This window comes from Mytilus galloprovincialis, chromosome 6, assembly GCF_965363235.1.
Source record: "Mytilus galloprovincialis chromosome 6, xbMytGall1.hap1.1, whole genome shotgun sequence".
Taxonomy (NCBI): domain Eukaryota; kingdom Metazoa; phylum Mollusca; class Bivalvia; order Mytilida; family Mytilidae; genus Mytilus; species Mytilus galloprovincialis.
This window is the reverse complement of record NC_134843.1, coordinates 68,633,407-68,657,768: the sequence shown is the minus strand read 5'-3', so window position 1 is coordinate 68,657,768 and position 24,362 is coordinate 68,633,407. Positions and strand designations below refer to the sequence as shown.

Genomic DNA, 24,362 nt, shown 5'->3' with positions numbered 1-24,362 from the left:
GTAGGCTATTGTTTTTATCATATTCCAGGATCAAAGAAATGGAGTGGGCATCAAAAGCATACCGCCAGTCTTTTTATCCTTAATAGAAACAGAAGTTTAATTGTTATAGATCTTTGATGGCAATAACAACAGAGCGGCAATGCTAAGATATAATAAATTGTTGATAATTTATTTATGATATGGTGAAAATAATGAATCAATTATTTGTGATTTGTCCTCTTTTGGGTATTGTTTTTCAAATGTACTTTCCCAAATCATGTCTGCCATGAGCAGGAAGTTTTTTTGCTGAGTTTTTGGCTTGAAATATTTAATGTATCACTCTACATGGTTATTTGCATAAAAATTAGTCAGTCGGTATATATATCTGTTTTCATCATGTTTGTTACATCAGCAAATCTTGAAAATTAAGCAGGTTTTTTAGGGGGAGCCATTTAGTTCCAAATACCGGTATATATCAAAATGACTCATATTCATTAGAAGTGCCATTTATCAATTGGAAAGTTGATTAATATAATAAAATTGAGAATGGAAATGGGGAATGTGCCAAAGAGACAACAACCCGACCATGAAAAAAACAACAGCAGAACATTTGATTAACTACAATAATTATTGTTATCATGACTTGAAGTTTTTTAGCTCACCTGGCCCGAAGGGCCAAGTGAGCTTTTCCCATCACTTTGCGTCCGGCGTCCGTCGTCCGTCGTCCGTCGTCCGTCGTCGTCGTCCGTCGTCGTTAACTTTTACAAAAATCTTCTCCTCTGAAACTACTGGGCCAAATTAAACCAAACTTGGCCACAATCATCATTGGGGTATCTAGTTTAAAAAATGTGTGGCGTGACCCGGCCAACCAACCAAGATGGCCGCCATGGCTAAAAATAGAACATAGGGGTAAAATGCAGTTTTTGGCTTATAACTCAAAAACCAAAGCATTTAGAGCAAATCTGACATGGGGTAAAATTGTTTATCAGGTCAAGATCTATCTGCGCTGAAATTTTCAGATGAATCGGACAACCCCTTGTTGGGTTGCTGCCCCTGAATTGATAATTTTAAGGAAATTTTGCTGTTTTTGGTTATTATCTTGAATTTTATTATAGATAGAGATAAACTGTAAACAGCAATAATGTTCAGCAAAGTAAGATTTACAAATAAGTCAACGTGACCGAAATGGTCAGTTGACCCCTTTAGGAGTTATTGCCCTTTTTAGTCCATTTTTAACCATTTTTCGTAAATCTTAGTTATCTTTTACAAAAATCTTCTCCTCTGAAACTACTGGGACAAATTAATCCAAACTTGGCCACAATCATCATTGGGGTATCTAGTTTAAAAAATGTGTGGCGTGATCCGGCCAACCAACCAAGATGGCCGCCATGGCTAAAAATAGAACATAGGGGTAAAATGCAGTTTTTGGCTTATAACTCAAAAACCAAAGCATTTAGAGCAAATCTGACGCGGTAAAATTGTTAATCAGGTCAAGATCTATCTGCCCTGAAATTTTCAGATGAATCGAACAACCCGTTGTTTGGTTGCTGCCCCTGAATTGATAATTTTAAGGAAATTTTGCTGTTTTTGGTTATTATCTTGAATATTATTATAGATAGAGATAAACTGTAAACAGCAATAATGTTCAGCAAAGTAAGATCTACAAATAAGTCAACATGACCAAAATGGTCAGTTGACCACTTTAGGAGTTATTGCCCTTTATAGTCAAGTTTTAACCATTTTTCGTAAATCTTAGTAATCTTTTAGAAAAATCTTCTTCTCTGAAACTACTGGGCCAAATTTAACCAAACTTGGCCATAATCATCATTGGGGTATCTAGTTTAAAAAATGTGTCCGGTGACCCTGCAAACCAACCAAGATGGCCGCCATGACTAAAAATAGAACATAGGGGTAAAATGCAGTTTTTGGCTTATAACTCAAAAACCAAAGCATTTAGAGCAAATCTGACAGGAAGTAAAATTGTTGATCAGGTCACGATCTATCTGCCCTGGAATTTTCAGATGAATCGGATAATTGGTTGTTAGGTTGCTGCCCCTGAATTGGTAATTTTGAGGAAATTTTGCTGTTTTTTTTTGTTATCTTGTATATTATTATAGATAGAGATAAACTGTAAACAGCAATAATGTACAGCAAAGTAAGAACTAAAAAATAAGTCACTATGACCAAAATAGTCAATTGACCCCCTAAGGAGTTATTGCCCTTCATAGTCAATTTTTAACAATTTTCTTAAAATTTGAAGATTTTCAATAACATTTTCCACAGAAAGTACTGTTATAGATAGAGATAATTGTAAGCAGCAAGAATGTTTAGTAAAGTAAGATCTACAAACACATCACCATCACCAAAACACAATTTTGTCATGAATCCATCTGTGTCCATTGTTTAATATTCACATAGACCAAGGTGAGCGACACAGGCTCTTTAGAGCCTCTAGTTTGAATTGTTCAAGAAGATGAATTGATTAAGTTTCTGATTTGGACCATTTTGACCATCACATTTGTGAAGTTGAATGCAGATAAATTGTATCTGTCAAGTGAACATTAAACACATATCTTAAACCGAAAGCCTAAGGAGTTTTAATAAAAACTATAAAAATTAAACTTTAAAGGTGTATTGTAACGATGTTGTCAATAATTACAATTCGTCCTCTTGAAATAAGTGAGGTGCACTCCATTGCTAGTATATAGACTAATGTTTCTGGTAGCAAGTAATATTCTTAATTAATCCATTTACACCTTATGGGCACATTTTACACTGATTGGAGTTTTCACCACTACAAAGAAAATATTTATATAGCAATGATCATTAATGACAGGTGGGACCCTTTGATCTGTCTCACCTGAGTGATTGATAAGGGATTGATTTGTGTAGATGCTATGTTTGAATTCTTCAGATCTGTGTTGATTTCATTGAAGATTTATTAGTAGAACCTCAAGCCAATCACTTGATCTTCTTCTGATAGGAGGGTGTGAAATTGAAAGTTATTTAGAAATTACCATGGTTTTATGATGAAATGAATAAAATAGTAGGTCTGGGACAAGAACAAAGTGGTCAATTATTCTCTAGGGGATGACATCAAAGCTTTACTTCAGTAAAACTCATTTAATCCCATATTCCATTCACTTTGTGATTTATCAGTATAGTTAAAATAGTACTTCTCTCACACTTTTTATTCAGAGGAAATTACCATGTGCTAGTTAATCAATGTCTGAGAGCTATGTGTACTTTTCCCTAAAGATCGCAATATCTCTTAGATGTGTTTTGCAACTATTAAACTATAGCAAGAACGATTAAGCTAACTTAATATATATTACTACTCCACGATAGTTACTACTAGAACATGTAGTAGGATACTAAAATGATATTTATTTTTGGGTGAAGATTACATGAAATGCAATCAAAACCCTCTGTTACTGACTTGATATCTAAATCTTCCAAGGCTAATCACTACCTTTTTGATACACAAAATATAGTGCATTGATTATAGAATGTTATACAATCCTATCCATGAACATTTACATCTGTCAAGAAAATAACATAACATTTGCAAGGTGCAGGAATCTTATATCTGTTCTAAAAATATAAGTGATGTCGTTGTTAAAGTTATCTTTACAAATTAGAGTTATCTCCCATTGTCCATAATTGTAGTTGAATCAACTACAACCAGTTGATTCAACCAATGCTAATTATTGACAAAGCAATATTTAACTTTGCTTCCCACTGATAAAGTAACACAATTGTTACCTTTCAGTGCTTACAAGCACTATGATTTATATTGTAAATGACAATGAAAATTTGTTAACTTACTGCTATACTTAAATGTAAGACATAATAGAAAAACAAAGGACATGGGGTACCCATAATATTCAAAATATATGTATAACATACTTAAATAAGCAATTATTTCCAGTTACTTTTCAGAAACACATCAACATTTATTCATCTTTTAGGAGTTTGAATGTGGTGTACAGTTTGAAAGTACAGAGAAGAACAAACAGGAATGGTCTTTTACTCTGTATGATTTCGATGGGCAAGGCAAAGTAACAAAAGAGGTATTTACAGTTGTTATGGCTACATTTTAAAAGAAGTGAAGGGTTACACTGTCATAATTAATTTTAAAAAAGTTTATGAAGATATTTTCAATTCAAAGTGATAGTTTTAGGAGGATATTAAAATCTTCCTGTTCTATAATATTTCAAGTACTGTCTAGTTCTAATCAGTAAACAGAAACATAGAAAGTCTGATCCACTGCGTACAAATATATTCAACTTCCAATTCTATGCAGATCCATACATGTAAAAACAGATTCCCTGCTTGCAAACTGGTTCCGTTTCTTAGTTTATATTCCAACTACTAGTTCTTTAGCACCAGTAATATATTATATCCAATTCAATTAGTCACAGTTATGGTTGGTGATTTAATTCAGTAAACCATTTCTAATTTAATTTATAACAACATTTCTTATTCTAATTCTTTGTCATCTGACAGTTTATTAATCAAGATCCCTGTAGTGTTTTAATTGCCTAAGAAATTTATTACTTCATTGCTAAAGTGAGTTTTATTGATGTGAAATTGCAATGGTGCATATTAAAGATTGGACAAGAAAAATCATATGAAAAATTATAGCATTTAAATTTTTCAATTTAAACAGAAATTGGAAGGTATTCTTTTATTAAAAGCCTCTAAAAGCAAATTTATTTCTTTTTAAGAAATCATTAAAATTATCAATTTGATTCCCACTTTGAAGTTTTTAACTCGGTAAGATGAAACGTTCAAATTAAGACATGAAAATAGTTCAGTGTATATATCTTCCTTTGAAATACTGATATGAATTCAACATGAAAAATCATACATGGGCACAGCCTGGATTGTATATTAAACATGAAACGTTACACAATTTAAAAGGTAGTAAACTGTTATCAAAATGTATATCCAGGTCTTCAGGACAAAAAGAAATTATAATAACCTCAAACTTTTATAAAGTATCTACCCTAAAAAGTTGTTAAAATCAACCCCCAAAAGTTGTTAAAAGCATTTAAAGTGCAAAGACAGTGGCACCCTCCTTACAGCCTGCATTGAATTCAGTGTTTCAATACCAACCAGATACACAACCTTCAAAAGGCTGTTGAAGGCTGTATGATATCCTGTATTACTCATCATAATTAAAAGTACCCACTAAGGGCCAAAGTTAAAAAAACAACAACTGTACAGTACTCAGTAGCATTTTTTAGGCAGTTAAGCTGCCTTATGCGAGCGCCCTGGATTTGTGTGCTACCCAATAAATGCTGAAATACGTGCCATTGTTATCATCTAGCTGGCTACTATATTATTTATAACTTATTGGACAGTTTTTTCATACTTTTCATTCTGGATTACAAAAAATATGACCAGAAAAACCTTAAATGATCGTCGATTTTCCCAAAAGTTTTGAAGTTGCACATAGGAAGTAGAGCACATTAGGAATCCTTATGTAGTTTATTATCCCCTGAGCTTTTGGCTAAGATGTCAAAGAACAAATGTATGAAATATTTAATCGCCGAAAATCTCTAAAGACAAGTAGTTAAGATTTCCCAAATTACAAAAGTCGTAGGAATATTGTTTGTCGTCAATACGTAGTCAACTACGTATATATACGTCAGTAGTCTATTAATATAAGTTCAACTGATCACCCTGTTGGCGGCAATTTTGAAATAGAAGACGAAATTTTCGTATCTTTTCAATTTCAATTTGGACGCAAGGTTTCAAATAAGCGGTGGTCCAAGGTCTGCGACCTTCCACTTTTGCAGTCGGACTTTCTACTTGGTTACTAGCTACGCCCGACGGACCTTGAAAGAAAATAAAAAAAATAACTTTGCAAACATTTTTACCGAAGTTTCCTAATAAACGATCTCAAACTTATTTTCATCATTACCGTTCATGACAGCGATGTTCAATTTGTTCAACCGCTAGCTTTATACAGAAAATCGCCGATAAATAATGTGTAAATCCGAGTAAAATCGTATCTCACTATCTGTCAAAAACAACATTGAAAACAAAATGGCTGCCGCGAGATTACAATATCGGATCCGATTCCGGAAGCGGATAAGGGTAATCCCTGGTTTTGGCTATCAACTACAAAAATCCAGACAGGTGACAAAATACATATATGCCTGGTAAATAAATATAAACACTAGAATTTAAAACCAAAAGATATATGATAACTTATAAGTGATTACTTTAAATTAAAAAAAAGTCCCTGACTTATATATGTAAAAGAAAGAAAAAGCAGAAAATATTTTGTACACCAATTTTAATGTCAAAATCCAATACAATGTGACAGCTGGGAACATTTTATCTAACAATATATATGTTCCTGGTAACAGTATAATTTTTTTTTATCAGTTATAAATGTTGGTAATGAATGTTAAATGCTTTTCAAGTTAAACATATTACTGCAATTTCAAGGGGTTCTTCTCAATTTTGATAGGTCAGTTAAAATAGCTGGAAGTTTCTTATATAAAAAAAAAGATGTGGTATGATTGCCAATGAGACAACTATCCACAAGAGACCAACATGACAAAAACTTGGTAATGATCAAGATCCCCACCCCTAAACCATATATATTCATGTATGGGACAATATAACAAATCATATGAAATATAGGTGGAGTTCGTTGGGCTACTCTGACTACCCCTTTCTGTTTGAGAATTTATAACGGTCGAGATCCACAATCTTAAACAATATATATTTATGTATGGGACAATATAAAAAATCAAATGAATTATAAGGGGGTCCCTATGGTCACTGTACACCCTCCTGTTTGAGAACTTGGAAAAATTTGAGATCATCACCCCTTACCATATAAATGATATATACTCATGTATAAGACTATATAACAAATCAAATGAAATATAGGGGAAGTCCATGTGGTCACCCTACCCCTCATGTTTAAGAACTTTGAAACAGTTGGGATCCCCAACTCTAAATTAAATGAAATATAGGGGGAGTCCCTGCAGTCACCTGATTGAGAAATTGGAAACAGTCGAGATCCCCACCTTTAAATTAAACCATATATATTCATGTATGAGAACTAATCAAATGAAATATAGGGAGAGTCCTTAGGGTCACCCTACCCACTCCTGTTTGATAACTTAGAAACAGATGAGATCCCCACCCTTCAACCATACATATTCATGTATTGGACAATATAACAAATCAAATGAAATATAGGGGAAGTCACTGGGGTCCCCCACCCCTCCTGTTTGAAAACTTGACAACGGTCGAGATCCCCACCCATAAACCATATATATTCATGTATGGGACAATATAAAAAATCAAATGAAAAATAGGGGTAGTCCCTAGGGTCACCCCACACCCTCTTGTGTGTGTTTTGAGAACTTGTAAAAGATTGAGATACCTAAACCATATTCATTCCTGTTTGTCATTTCAAAAAAGATTGAATGACATACAAGGTCAATCTCATAGGCGACACATATGCATATCACTTTCCTAGACCCTAACACTTGTCATTTTATTCCAAACTGAGACATCATGGACTTGGGGTGAAGGTGGGAGTCATTTACATTTACTATGGACAGGTCAGTCAGACCTCACCATTGATCCCTGTAGTAGTAAACATTTGTCTGATTTGTGTCTCATAACTTTTGTACTGTACAACACAAACTCAGTTTTCTTTCCAGGGAAGCAAGTCCATTCATACTTTTACAAGCTCGTACTAAAGTCAACTTGAACGACTAACAATCAACTAATACGAACAATTACGATCAACTAGAAGAACTGCAATCATTGCAAATTTGTACCACTGCTGACTCATGAAAGACTCATAACCATTCGTGGTCATGTGCGTTGCTATTGAAAACCTTGATAAAATATGAATTATTTGCCTTAATGATTATTTCATTAAATGAACATAAATGTACAATTATATATGAATGTTTAATGTTTGATCTTTTAAATCTTTAAAAAAAAAATTGAATCAACATTGCCACAGTTTTCATAATTAACCGGATTTTTGTGACAAAAATGTCGGTTATTGATTTGGGGATGTACGGCGGGCGTTCGGGCGGCACCAAATGTTGTCCGTGCATTTTCTCATGAACCGTGCATCCAAAGCTTTTAAAATTTTAATATGTTGTTACTGATGACAAAATGGAGGTCAAGTTCAAGAATGACGATTTTGACTTTTACCGTTAAAGGGAAATTCCGCGATTTTTTACTTATCATCTAATTATGTTCATCTTAACATAAAAAACACATTTGCAAAGTTTTAAATTTATATTCCTTCTAATAACGGAGAAAATCAAGTATTTGTAACTTTTTTGGTTGAATTCTCGAGTGGGTCGTGACGTATTAGCCCGATTTATTGAATTCTGGGAAAAAATAAAATCTGTTTAACTCTTATAGCTTATCGACAATATACGTAATTAAAAGCGCACAGCTGACGAATGGTCGAAGTTATAAACCACAATATAAGAATGAACGAAAGTGAATATGCATATATATACCGTTTTGTATTGATTGAATTAAACTCCTATAAATTTATCTCTAGTAAATGTTTTTGAATAAATTTAATTAATTATTGTTGAGATTTTTTTCATAAAATATTTATTGAACATTTTTACTGATATTGAACTGAAAATATTTCAGTTCTATTTACCGTTATTGTTTTGATAATCATTTCAATGCAACTAATGTGTGAGCAGAGTGTGTATATTATTTTGTAAAGGTCACTGTATATTTCTCGGCTTGAGGTCAATTCGTTTACCTTGTAGCTATTTAGCCGCAGGTGTGAGTTCAAGCGTACACAGGTATAAATGTTGTTATCTGGAAAGGATAAATAGAAAGGATTAGAGTATATGCTGTCATGATGTTAATACACTAAGATTAAATACACGATGAGAATAAAGATACAATAATTAAATTGTGTAAATTAATTGAAAATAAAATTCAGATTCGTAATTCCGAAAGTGTATAAAAATAAAAGGAAACAATTTCTGATTACTTTCTTTGCGGCAATTGGCGTAAAGATTCAAACATGAAGCAAAAAATAGTAGTTTTAATCTTTAATAAAAACTAAATGCAATATTACCCAATTTGATATACCATTGTACATCTGTTTGATATCATTGACTTTACCGGAATTTCTTAACTTGTATTCAAATCTGGCTGTGTTTAAATGCTAATAAAACTATTGCAATTTTAAAGTTTTTAATTGACAAAAAAATACAACATACAACATGCATATTTTTTTTTTAGTTTCTTTTTAACATTTTATTCTTACATAATTAAATTCATTTGACAATCATTTACACGAACTTTTTGTGAAAAGAATACTAATTATCTAAGCTAAGGCATCATATCTTTTGAGGATTTTTGAGGATTTTTTTTAAAATTCTATGATAATAGTTGTGCAATGTTGAACATGATAGCCGTCATTAATCCAAATAAGTAATACAGTAGTTGTAATAAAAGTTATACTTTAGTCATGCATTACAGATATTGACGAATTTATAATAGTTCGTTCATACATCGTTGTTCATGAAACAATCATTATTAGTATACATGTAAGTTTCCTGACGTATAAGAGCCATTGAGGATGAGCTCCAGAGAAATCAGACTAGTTGCGTTTCGTTCGTTTGTTTGTTGGGAAAGGAGAGGAAATGCAACCGCTTGTACAGATAAACGACAGAATTACCATACAAGCATTTATAGTCAACACAATCAGAAAGAGTTCCCATCGTTAGACGGGGAATATGAAGGCTTCCAAGAATGAACAAGTGACATGTCTAACTCTGAACAGTTAGAGAACAGACTATCGACATCGAACGCTTGTTCTTGAAATTTGAAACTGTATGCATATATATACGTATACGTTTATGATATAGTGATGAGTTCTGACAAAAACTAAATTCCTTCATGGTTATATCTTGCCATACGTTTATATTGGTTTGTAAGGTGATTACTCAAAATCGTTATTTGAAAATCCTGTTTGTGAGATGTAGATTCATTTCAATACAGAAATTTCGTCTATATATTTCACAAGTGTATAACACGGAGAAGCTCTGAAGGTTCATTACTCCCATTTTGTTTGGGTGTGAACCATCGATGTTTACAGCAATATCAAGGAATAAGGTGATGATGGTAGAAAGAACTATGGGCGTCATGTGGCAAATATTACATGCATATCGGACAATGAGTTGTCAATCTGTATGAAAAGTTTTCCAATACAACCATATTATTGAGAAGGAATGTTTACATGCTATACTCTCGTACTAGTATTACAGGGTTCTTGTGGCGTTCACCTTAGACACACATCGTTTTAACGATGTTTAAAAAAAGACAGAACCAATTTAATGTCATATTTCCCTATTTTTTAAATATAACTAAAATTCTTTTATCTGACAAGAATATCCCTATTTAGCGAACAAGTAATTTATTCTTTTTTCGGTTATTGAATACCAAGAAAGAAAATAAATCCCGAAATTAATTTGAAACTTTGATACTCAAAAGTTTCCCAGCAAAATATTCACATCCCCTGGGGATAATTAGTGTTCGTCCAGTGGCATATATAACAATTGTGATGACGAATTCCTTCCTTTGTTTGAGAACAATCTTATTGAAATATAAATCTGTGATTTTCCTAGGTCCACAGCTTCAATGAACCAAAGCAAAAGTTATACATCGACCTGTATTTAAATCAAATTGGTTCTCTTCTTCTTTTGGTATACAACTGTAGTCTATCGACATTCGATGATTACATACTGTTGGCATACGTTGGCTAGTCTATTTACAACACTTTTACCCCTATTTATTCAAAATATATGTTTTTTTCTTATGTTCAATGTATACACGTATATATTTTAAATTGCGCTATAGTTCCGTAACTTTATATCCAGTCGTATAAACGAATCGTCGGCAAGTGCGTACGTTTTTTTAAATCAATATTTCTGGTCTGTTCCAATCTGTCCTTCACTATTGACAATGACTATATATTACATTTTCCCAAATTCACCCTTGGAAAAAATATTTAAATAGATTTTAATTTCATCAAATCTTATTTTTTGGGTATTATTTATATATTATGAATTATATTCTTTACACCAGAAATGTTATTTATAAACAAGCGTATGAGTTTAGTAATGACAAGTAAGACAGAGTTGTATATTATACATCTGATAGTTCAAAATGGAAAGTTATAAGTTATAAGTTATCAGCCGTGTACACTGATCAATACCTGCAGAAGTGAAACGATGCATGAACTTGCAAGCCCGACAGGAAATCGCTTGAATACCTGGACGTGTCACCTCACACCCCTCACAATACCTTTGGGAGTAATACCTTTAGCCATGCTGGTGATCAGATAAGGGAAGATCAAAATATATTTGAAAAAAGTTTATTACTTTAAAGAATTATGAACAAATTAGATTTTTCGAAAACAATTTTCACGGAACACTTATTTATGATTTCAACTTTGACTTTTCACCTAATTCCAATATCAACAGTTTAAAAACAACAGACCATGGTAATTTAAAAAAAGTAAGAATATTTTCCGTATCAAGTTAGTTAGTCGTATTAAACAACCGTACGATTGACAAGATATCGACACGCAATTACGACTACATCGGTTACTGTAGTTTTGTTTCTTTGTGGTTTATAGACATATCGTTTTTATTCATCGGGAAAGAAGACAAGATGGCGGATCTCGGAGAATTGATACTCTAAATTTAAAATCGATGGTGATCGCTTATCTAGCGGAATAAAACTTTAATATCTATGAATTTGAACATTTTTATACAGAATGAACATAATATCAATTTTTGATTTTTTTGCGAAGTTTCCCTTTAAGGAGTTATGGTTCTTGAAAGATTGAAAAATGGCGTTTCCAGTCGGGTCCGTGCATTTACGCATGAACTGTTTAACCAAACCTTCCCAAATTTTAATATGTTGTTACTGATAAAAAAATGGAGGTCAAGTTCAAGAATGACGATTTTGACTTTTACCGTTCAGGAGTTATGGTTCTTGAAAGATTAAAAAATGGCGTTTCCAGTCGTGTCCGTGCATTTACGCATGAACTGTTCAATCAAAGCTTCTCAAATTTTAATATGTTGTTACTGATGACAAAATGGAGGTCAAGTTCAAGAATGACGATTTTGACTTTCACCGTTCAGGAGTTATGGTTCTTGAAAGATTGAAAAATGGCGTTTCCAGTCGTGTCCCTGCATTTACTCATGATCCCCAAACAGAAAAATAAATGAACAAATTGCTTTCAAATCGTAATCAAATCTCTTTCAAATCGTGATTCTGCGATTTGTTAGTACCATTTGCTTGCGATTCATTAAACAAATCATAGACAAATCAGAATTTTCCAAATTCCCATAAATCTGATTTCTATGTGATTTCTTTCTTTGGTATGATTTGTAAGCCATTTGTTTCTGTTTTTGTGTGATTTCTTTATGATTTGTTTACTTAGAATATCGTATGAAATGATTTGAAAGAGATTTGTTAACTTTGTTAGCTAGAACGATGTGATTTCGTTATGATTTGTTAACTTTGAATATCATATGAAATGATTTGAAAATGATTTGTTTACTTTCTTAGCTATCTTGGTGTGATTCATTGATGATTTGCTACAATGAATAAAATGTTAATGCATTCCAGGTTTCTTTGTTTATCTATCTCTCTGACTTCCGGTTAAAGTCAAATTCAAATTTCAAATACTGTTCTATATTAACTGAACAAAGAAGGTTGCAAGATGGGGAGTTTTATTCAGTCTATGAAAGATGACGGTGGTAAGGAATCTTAATATTTATAATTTCACATATTTAACTAATACTATTCAAATGTTAACCTTTAAAATTCAGAAACTGTGCATTTCAGTATCTCGTTATAATAATGATAGTTGAAGTGATGGTAGGATTAATTTTAAAAATAAAAATGTGTAAAAGATGTGTAAACAGATCAAAACATTTCAAGACTAGCTTCCCGCGCCAGCAGATAAAATTCACTGGCAAGTTTAATGTTTTAATTGTTGTTTACTGACCAGGTCCCGGGCAAAATGGACAAATCTATATATATATTATATATCACAATGTAGCAGATTTGGACCAAGACTAAGACCCATCACCTATTCTACATTATTCTACTAAGTACACGTGGTTGCCTATGTTTTTTTTCTTCAAATTTCGGGTAAAAAGTAAGAGAAACTTCACAAAGAACAATTTGTTCCTCATCGCAACCAAAGGTAGTTCTTCTTTTAACAATTAGTGGAGTAGCTATTAAAGGTAAAATGAAGACACTTGCGCTTCAAAGTTTTGGGGTTTCAGGGGCAGAACTTATTTTTGATCTGGATGTTAATGATATAATCTGTGAATTGATGATTGATGCCAATTTATTTACGATTTGCTTGTGATTTGCTTGAGGTAGGAATATGATTTACTTCTGATTTGTTAAAGATTTGATAACAATTTCTTAACGATTTGAAAACAATTTGCTTCTGATTTGTAAATGATTTCAAAACAATTTCTTGGCAATTTGTTTATGATTTGCTTATGATTTGTAAGCAATTTGTTCGTGATTTGTTATTGTGATTTGTTAGCTCATTTGCATGTGAAATTTTATCACTTTCAAATCACAAAGAAATCATATGATTTGTTTATCATTTGTTACCCTGATTTGCTTATGATTTGTAAGCAATTTGTTCGTGATTTGTTATTGTGATTTGTTAGCTCATTTGCATGTGAAATTTTATCACTTTCAAATCACAAAGAAATCATACGATTTGGTTATCATTTGTTACCATGATTTGTTCCTCAATCTTTTTTGTTTGGGGAACTGTTCAACCAAAGCTTTTCAAATTTTAATATGTTGTTACTGATGACAAAATGGAGGTCAAGTTCAATAATGTTGATTTTGACTTTTACCGTTCAGGAGTTATGGTTCTTGAAAGATAAAAAAATGGCATTTCCATTCATGTTGTTGCATTTACTCATGAATCATTCAACCTAAGCTCTTTCAAATTTTAATATGTTGATACTGATGATAAAATGCAGGTCAAATTTGATATTGATGATTTTCACTTTCACCGTTCATCAGTTATGGTTCTTGTGATATTGCCAGGAGACAAATAAATGTTAATAAATCCGGTTTGCTGTCGTTGTGACAGCCTCTTGTTATGTTTGCCTTGGTTTTTGGTTAACTGCCTACAGTGCTTACAGCGCTTTGATTTTTATAAACAGTAAAACCTTCTACACAGGAGATTTGGGTAAAAAATCATATTATAAGTTATATGGTTCGCTACTGACCCCTTACAGATCCATAGAGGGTTAGTAAAATCCATAGGGGGTGAGGCCCGAGGCCGAGTCCCCTATGAATTTTATTCACCCTCTATGGATCCGTAGGGGGTCAGTAGTTAACCGTATAACGAATTTATCGGACGCTGGACTTTTTCTGCGGCGTTTTGTTGAAAAATATACAATGAAACTCAACAACATCAATAGATGATGTTGCCATTAATGCGTCATGAACCCCATATGAAACTTACTAACCCCATACGGTCTCATAGGGGGTCACCACGTGACGGCATTTAACCAATTACAACGTGATAATTCATCTGTGGTCCGATAAGTGTGTTTAATTGTTTTTCATTGTTGGGTTTTGTCTCTCTTCTTTTGAATATTAACCATGCCAGAAATCATTGTTGCCAAAAAAAATCTACACTAGCACACAAACAATTTTTTCCCTTACCAAATTTTCAAGAGCACAAGGAATTTGAGTGCAAGATTAAATCATGTTGGCTCTCTGCCTTTTTGACGCCTTTTAACAAAGATTGTTTGTTAACGTTTGTATATCAATATCGCCTTAATCTCTCTTTGGCAGACATACATTTTGATGATGAAAAAAATTCTGAAGTATGAAGAGTTTTTTAATTGTCTTTGATATTTACTGACTAGGATTAAAGGCTTTAGTTAATGACAATAACTACCCTTTGATCAGCAATTAATTAAGGATCAAAATAACTTGAAAAAAGTCGCTTGTGGGCAAATGGCTTGAAAATATGTCTGACGCATGCTGTGGCTCGGAAAAAGCATTTTTTATTACTTTTGAGTAATTATCTATGATATTTCTTTGATTTTTAAAGTAAAGATAATTTTCAAAGGATGACTTAAACATTTTATTGATGTCCGCGTTGCTTTTGATCTATCCCTATGAAAATTGAAGACAAAAGCTTGTTTTTGGAATTTAATTATTAAACTGATGGGACTTTTAGTATTGGAGTTGGGAGGCATGCAATATGTTTCCAACAGCTTGAGTTATATCCTATTAATTTATGTACTTTAATCGTACAATTCTTAGTCAAAGCAATTATATTACATGATGTATTAGTAATTGAAAGAATATACGATATAATAGATTTCATGCATTGGTTTCAGGAAAATTATTTCTACATTTATGTTTTCTGTTTAATGGCAATCACAACAACTTTTAAGAGGTTTATTAGTTTAAAAGGGTTTAGTTCCATTTAAATATTACTATGCACAAATTTTGAATTGTGTTAATGTGCTAGTGCAGTGAAACATATATATACTGGCAGATAGAGAATTTTTAAAGGCAATTTCAGTAAAAAATGTATGAGAGGGTTCAGTTGATACTTCATGGTTATTTTTCTATGGTTAACTAGTATGGGGGTAAGGGGGACAAATACAAGCTGTTGCAAATGAAAATGAATATAAAAGTATATGGATGACTGTATGAAAAACATGTGTTAGGGTACCTGATATGATTTTTTTTTAGTTTTTGTTTATCTTTTTCAGGATTTATCCAGTTTGCTGAAAGCTTTATATGATGCAGTTGGATCCTCTATCAAAATACCCTCTAATGGAACAAAAACATTAAAACTCAGACTAACAGTCGGACCAGATGGGTCATTGTCACCCTGTCACAAAGGATCACCCAAGTCCAAAGAAAATAAGGACAAGTGCAAGGACACTCCAAAAGTCAAGGACACTACAAAGTTACAAAAAGTAAACAATCTTACACAGGCAAATTTACAAATGCCCTTGAAACAGTGCAATAGTGAGAAACAAGGTCATTGCTATGGTAACAATTTAAGTCAATGTCAAAGTCCAAAGAGATTACCGTTTACCTCACAAGAACATCAACAGTTGGCAGAGTTAGTGCAAGAAAATATGGAACGCAATCACATTAAACAACTCAGGTTAGTAACTTGGTAGAAACTCTATTTGCAAGGCCTAGTTATGCTTAAGGGGTCTGCTGATACACACAGGATTATTGGGTTAAATATGCAAAGGGTTTTTGTTACCCTTATATTGATTATACTTGTGGGATACAGGAATGTTAGAGGGCATCAGATTCATTATCACTTTTACATAAAAGCAAAGAGAACTTCAAGTATTTTAATATACCAACACAAACATTTGGAGATACGTTTTATTTATTTTTGGCCTTCAGACACTTTTAAGGAAATGTGACTTATACCAGGCACATTAATTTAACTAATGCTTACTGACAATTTCATATTTTTTAAAGATCATGATTATGTTTTATTTAAAACTTAATCTTTACTGTAAACTCAACTTTTTTCACCAATTTTGTGACTTAAAGAAATAAAAGAATATAACTTATCACAAACATTTTAAACTTGGATATATTCTTTAAAGAATACATAAACAATGTTTTTAAATAGTGAAAATAGAGTGACTTCAAAGTCAAGCTTAAAATGAAATAAAGAAGGTTTATAGTAATGATGGTAATAATTGATCTACATTCAGACCCCTCATGGCCGAAGTACTCATAAATTACCAACTTCAAATCCATTACTTATGAATTATCACTGTAATTTTTTATTGCATTCATAGATAGACTCTTGATATTACATGTTTACAATGAGAGCTGGAATTCTGTTTAAGATCCTAATAAAACTTGAGAATGATTTCTGTAAAAAAAAAAATCATGTAAAAGGTAGTAATGTTTCTATGCTGTTTGATCAAAACTCACTTGTCGTTTGAAAATAGTCTTACAAAGAACTCATCAGTCGTCACAGAAAAAATGTATAAAAACCAAAAGGGAAAAAAATCAACTTTGATCACACCAGAAGAAATTCGCTTTGAAGTCTGTTTTACATGGGAGAATTCATTATATAGATGAATATTTGGATACAAATTGATTTAAAAGACCAAATCAATTTGTTGTTAAAGTGTTTTTGCGACATCTATTTCAATCAAAGAAAGCAATCCATCCATCTTCAAGAGGCTCCTTTCGTGTTCACTTTGTTCATAGACATGAAACACTTTTAAATGTAAGAAATACTTGTCATAATATTTTCAAGGGTCATTTAAAAATTCATAATTATAAAGATTTTGGAAAAGGATACTTATAAGTTTTTGTAGATTAACCAGAATTGTTTGAAGTCTTATAAATGTATTTGACCTTGACATCTGTTTATATCTCATTTGATTTAAAAGTATGTGTCAATCTTTAAAAGAGATATGCCCTTCTCAGTGACAAGTTCTTAACCAAAAGTACAGGTTGAAGAATTATTAAATATTTTATAAGTTTTTTAAAAGTCTTTTAAGTGAGGTTGACTACTAGGTTAATAAGATAAAGAGAATAATATAATTAACGTGATAAGACATTAGATACGCAGTGAATATGCAATATTTATGTATACGACCAAAAAAAATCTTAACTATAAATTTGCTATTGAGTGACTTAAGAATATATTTATTAAAAGAACCAACAAAATTAATTTATAAAAATGAACATGATGATCCTTTGAACCCCTTTAATTTAACCTACAACTGCTAGCATATCTATACAGTTCAAACATCAAAGAAATGATGTGTATCAAAATGTCTTTGATCTTATACCTGTCTTTGTTCAATCAGGTGTGACTTCTTTAACTAATCAACCATTGCTAATGTTCAGGATCACATTAATGTTTTATAATAATCACAGGCAACAAGTATTCAAATGATTTTAGTCTTGACAGGTTTATAACAGTATTTTATGTGAAGAAATTTTGAATTATCATAAATTGAAGGTAACTTGCTTAATTGAAAAAAAAAATGTCATAATTTGATGACTTTTCTGTACAGTTCAGTGGTGGCAATAAAAAAAAAAACTAAAGATAAGCATCCTAAAAAGCTGGAGGAAATTTGTTAGTCATTAGGTTAAAATTTGACAATCACTACTTAAAACCCATGGGATATATAGTTCTAAGGGACAATCACTACTTAAAACCCATGGGATATATAGTTCTAAGGGACAATCACTACTTAAAACCCATGGGATATATAGTTCTAAGGGGTAATCACTACTTAAAACCCATGGGATATATAGTTCTAAGGGACAATCACTACTTAAAACCCATGGGATATATAGTTCTAAGGGACAATCACTACTTAAAACCCATGGGATATATAGTTCTAAGGGACAATCACTACTTAAAACCCATGGGATATATAGTTCTAAGGGACAATCACTACTTAAAACCCATGGGATATATAGTTCTAAGGGACAATCACTACTTAAAACCCATGGGATATATAGTTCTAAGGGGTAATCACTACTTAAAACCCATGGGATATATAGTTCTAAGGGACAATCACTACTTAAAACCCATGGGATATATAGTTCTAAGGGACAATCACTACTTAAAACCCATGGGATATATAGTTCTAAGGGACAATCACTACTTAAAACCCATGGGATATATAGTTCTAAGGGACAATCACTACTTAAAACCCATGGGATATATAGTTCTAAGGGACAATCACTACTTAAAACCCATGGGATATATAGTTCTAAGGGGTAATCACTACTTAAAACCCATGGGATATATAGTTCTAAGGGACAATCACTACTTAAAACCCATGGGATATATAGTTCTAAGGGACAATCACTACTTAAAACCCATGGGATATATAGTTCTAAGGGGCAATCATAGTTTTTAAACTGACACAATGATAATTGTATGGTAATACTTTAAGAAGGAAATGATTTCATCTAAATAAGCTAGATTTATAATGTATTCCAACTATTTTGATACATGATCCAATTTTAGTAATATGTTTCTTCTGTGGTAAAAACTCGAAGGGCCTAATTTTATGTAAGAAGTCAACTTAAAATTTATCTCCGTCAAACATTTACTACAGAATAGCAAGGGTATTGGACCTAAACCTTCTTGTGAAAGATTCCAACTACATTTTACTGAACTTTTCATCAAGCATTGTCAAGGGGAATCAGATAAGGTTTTCAATAAAAAAGAAAAAGTTATACAATAAAACTATAAAGGAAATATTTTTCTTTAAGATTAAAGAGCTGTATGATCACTATTGGAAAAGATACAAATTATTTTCATAAAAAGGTTGCATAATTTTTGAACAACAGATCATGTTCTTATTTTAGATTTAAAAGACTGAAATTAAATATTGTAAAAGATAATATTATTACAAATAATTATTGACTACAGATATCAATTTACGATTTCTTTTGTGAGGATTTCTTTGATCATTGGATTGAAACAACTTGTTGATTATTTTACTTCAGATTTATATTTTATGTTGATTATCAGTAGACATAAGATGTTAGAATTACTAATAAAATCAAAGTACTGAAGTACTGAACATCGGATGACCGCAGGTTCTTGTGGATGGTCAAAAGCACATGTCACAGAAACAGATCACATCTCTATACCTGAAACTTGGGTTTATTTACAAAGATATGTTTTTCTGATACAAGTTCGTGCTTGGATGATGAATAAATGACAGGAAATTTAACCTCACCGTAATAACTATTATATTGTAGTGCAAGAAATCAGTATACCTTGGACTATTATACTTGTATAATAATAGTCGTAGAGAATACACTGGTTTGTTGTTATATATATTATTAATATTACGATTGCATGTATGTACCGATTATCAGGTTGTCTGCATGTTGATATCGTAAAATATCAGCTGCGAGACATAATATTAAGCTTTTTGTCGAGTAAGCGCAGCGAACGAGATCAAAAAGCCTTCATATTATGTCGAGCAGCTGATATTTTACAATATTAATACGCCGATAACCTGATAATCGATTTATCGGGCTGCATTTGCGTCTTTTGGACAAGTATTGTCTTAGTTTCACCAGCAACCGGAAGTTGACTTGATAAGTTTGGGTCAAGGTCAAACTTATCAACGTCGGTTCAAACATTATGACGTCGCTGATATGTCCGGGTCAAAGTTATTAAGGCCAGGTCAACGTATTTGACGTCACAAAGCCGTGCTATGGAGTTTTATTAAGAGCTGAGCAGATTGATATAGACAGTTGGACGACCGATAAATATCATTTTCATCTATTTGTATATATGATAATTCTATTCTACTATTATTATAGTGCAGTGCAAGTGCATGGTGGACACTCTTCTGTAAAAAAAAATCAAAGCCTTAAAGGCTGTAAAAGCAATTGCTGCCATGTTAATGTTTTGGGACACTTTTATTTTTCATCTACATATATAAGAATTAAACCTGACAGGACATGGTTGTCTAGTGAAAAGCAAGAAGGTTTTGACTTTATATCAATAAAAGACTTAAGCAGGAAATCATTTTTAATATGTTTTATATTTCACAAGGAGACAACAAGTTTACCAGGCTAAAGTTGGGGTAATTATGGATTATCCCCTGGTAGTGTTTGTAACTGGGCAATAATTACTTTTATTTATTTAATTTTAACAATTTTCATAATTAATTTAAATTAAATATTCATTTAAAACATTTCACCTTTCGAGACGCAAATGTTGAAAAATGGGACAGAAATAAAATAACTTACAAGACATAAACATGTAAAAAATAAATATATATTTCAGCTTACTAAAAATATTTTCATAGTGTTACTTTGACATCATTTCTACTAAGTCCCACACATAATTGTTCATTTGATATGTGTCATTCTCATGCGGTACGAGAAGTTTTCATGTCGCTAAATAGTCTTCTTGTCGCTTAATTTATTCTTCTTGACCGTTCTTGACGCTACTTGTCGCTAAAAGTTCTTCTTGTCGTTATTAGTGAGAACGCTATTTTTAGATTACAGGTGGTCATTTACACTACACGTATAACCTGTGTAGTGATTTTTATTTTACGATAAATTTATGAATGAACGATAATTTTATGAATGAACAAGAGCACCTGACCTCTTTCTGAAACACCAATTAAACATATAAAATCGTATTTATTAAGATATAATTCAGTCAAATTTTCACCACTAAATCAACAACTGAAATGATTCCATATTTTGTTGAAACATCGTACAACCGGAGAACAGAAATCGCAGGTATGAAAATGCACTTTTTTCACTGGTGTTGAAAACCCAACACTAATTTGACTAGAATTTATGAATGACGGAAATTTAAGCGATAACAATACATCGGAGTGACCTCAAGGTCATCCTCTGTAAAAATCTAGGTTTATGGTTCAGGAGCTATGTCAAATGTTTGATCTGGTATCAGGATGGGGCCATATTTAAAACTTGTATTTTGAAATTCATTTACTTGACTAACTTGAGTAGAATCGACAATTTGATAACTTCTTTTGTATGGTCAGTTGGAATTCAGGAGTAACTCAAACAACGACTTTTAAATGTTTGTCGTTATATACCTGTTACTAGAGGGAGTATTGAGAACTTGCTGTAAGGACAATCTAGAAAGTTTTATTCACTCTTTAAAGCCATCCTTAACGAAAAACTATCCTAATACTGATGTAAAAATAAAACATCCATACAAACAAACACTGCATCACACGTTAGGCTTTAATTTTCAAAAATTGAAAGATATTAAATACAGCATGATTTACAGAACTGACGTCCGTTTATTGGTCCGTTTATTGCGTATGCCTTAATAGAACAAATTGACATTTTATTTAACAAGAAACCTTCAAATACCTTGAATGTAAACTAATAAACTAATAAACTAGAAACTTTCAAGATTCTCTTTGATTTTTACTGAACTTGTGAAGTAAACAATATGGTACGATTATCACAGGAGATATGTTCTATGAAGTTGATAAATGTGTTTATTGAACATTTCCCAAAAGGCCTACATAACTTGCTTAGTATAATTCATTTTTTCAGATAAAACATGTTTGCATAGAAATAAATAATCTACATCAAAGACAATAGTATAATTATGCCTTTTATGTGATCAGAGTGATTAAGAGAAAGTCTTTCTTGTTTCTGCTTTCATCAGATCTAATTTCTGTTTACGATTACACATTATTTATAGTCCAGTACATATGCTTAGGGTCCATCATAATTAGCTAACATTACCAAGAAAAAGTAAGGAATTTTTAATTTTAAATTTTGTCCATTTTTTTTGCCTGTTTTAATCTAAGCTGCTGAAAAAATCCACTTTCGTAATCTAACAGCCAATCAATCAAATTAACTGAATGTATCTTTCGCTCATGGCTTCCCAAATCTCATATATTCGGGACAATTTAAAAATGTCTGGACATTGTACATCTGTGAAAAGCATATCACTGTCTAAAAAAGAGAATATCTTGTGTCTTTAAGAGCCTTGAAGGTCTAGCAACTGTATAATTAGAAGTTCCCTCTCAGTGAACACCATAGTCTCTTTTCTAATTTTCAAATTGAATTTAATTATGACAAAGAATAATGAATGAATAATTAAAATTTAACTGTTCTAATTGATTAAAAGTGTTCAATGTATGCATTTCGTCATTAGTGCAGTTTGAATGGTATTGAAATTCAATTGCGAAAAACCTTTGACTTAATAGTCAAGAAGATTAATGGCGGGATGCACTTTAAACATACATATTTACAATCTAGATCACATAATGTTACGGTTTCTGAACATTGCTACAATTTAAAATTTATAGACAGCATCATGCAATGAATTGTGTGAATTTTATGCTTTGAACATGTTTTTTATTGCTGTTTAAATGGTAAACACAGAACATGGTGAATAAGTAATCTTGTAGTCTTTCAACATAACAATTATGCAGTTTCAGTAAATTAAATAAATTAAAAATGTCTGAGAGAATTATTATAGAGTAAAAACATATATCATGCATACAAACCATTTAAATAAATAATTAATTTTTTGGATGGCTGAAGGGAGGTTACTCCAATTTGCAAAGTAATTAAATATTATTTTTTTCTTTTCAGACGGCATCATTCTGATTGTAGAGGAAATACTCATGAACATTCTCATCACAAACGACGTCACCGTGGGCACTGTAGTAAAAACAATGGTGCTACTAACATTAATGAAAGGGCAAAGGAATGTCAAGATCGTAGGAACTATTACCTGGATTTGGCCGGAATAGAGCACACTGCAGTCAAGGGACAAAACAATACATTGTGTGACGATACTCAACATCAAAGGTCAAGGTCAAATGACCTTCCCCATAAATGTGACAATGTGAAAAAAGAGGTTGAATTTTTACCCAAACATTTAGACTTGACATCTAGGGTAGATCATATTAGATCAAAGTCATTCGACCCACAGGAAATTGCAAGTAGGTCACCAAAAGGACACCACAAGACAATTTCCTCATCGCTCTCACCATCAAAATCACACAAATTCAGGCCGTTAAGTTTGCCAATGAACATTGAGCCAGCAATCGCTTCACATTATCATAGGCGACACCGACAGCGAGAAAAAGACCATGACCTTGCAATGCAACAAGTTGCGGAATGGATTGAAAAAGAGCATACAATTGACAAGGATGGTGAAAAAGTGATTGTACAGAGACATGAACATCATCATATACATGAACACCATCATCATCATCACTACCATCATTATCATGAGGCATGATGGGTAATTGTTCTGGTTTAAAATGGTTGCTCAAGACTTATGCTTGGAAATATTAAGATTTTTTAAAGGTAAAGGATAGATTTCATTTTCACAGTTTTGTAAAATTTCTACTTATTTCGCAATTTTTAAATCCTTGTTTGAAATGAAATAAATACCTTGACACATGCACTTGGAATTAATTAATTTTTTATGCTTTTAAGAAAGCGAAACAGTTTATATAGATATTATATACACAATCTGTATTTTGTAAAATTAAAAATTTTGCATTAGGATTTCTATATGTATTAATATTATAGTCATTTATTTATGCTAAATAGGGCATATTGAAATCCATTGTTTATTGTATAGTCATTTTGTTACTTGAATCTCATTGGAGGATATTTTGTCATGTGATATTTTGCTGCCCTGATTTGCTTAAGTAATTTGCATAATTTGTCAGATGTAAATTTCTATTTTAAAATTTTAAGTGTAGTCATACAATAAATTATGTTGTTTTCATGTTTGAATAAATAGGATAGAAGATAAAGAT

At 31.9% G+C, this 24,362-nt stretch overlaps 1 protein-coding gene across 6 annotated transcripts in view; it reads left to right on the top strand.

The window, feature by feature from the left end:
* Positions 1-24,001, top strand: part of LOC143080175 (protein naked cuticle homolog 1-like) — a 71,973-nt gene extending 47,972 nt beyond the window's left edge. For all 6 annotated transcript variants that reach the window (XM_076255902.1, XM_076255901.1, XM_076255904.1 and 3 more), the window contains 3 exons: positions 3,951-4,052; positions 15,810-16,213; positions 23,179-24,001. In XM_076255902.1, the coding sequence (XP_076112017.1) occupies positions 3,951-4,052; positions 15,810-16,213; positions 23,179-23,833 (1,161 nt within the window). In that variant the 3' untranslated portion in view covers positions 23,834-24,001. The remainder of the gene's footprint in view (positions 1-3,950; positions 4,053-15,809; positions 16,214-23,178) is intronic.
* The last annotated feature ends 361 nt before the right edge of the window (positions 24,002-24,362 follow it).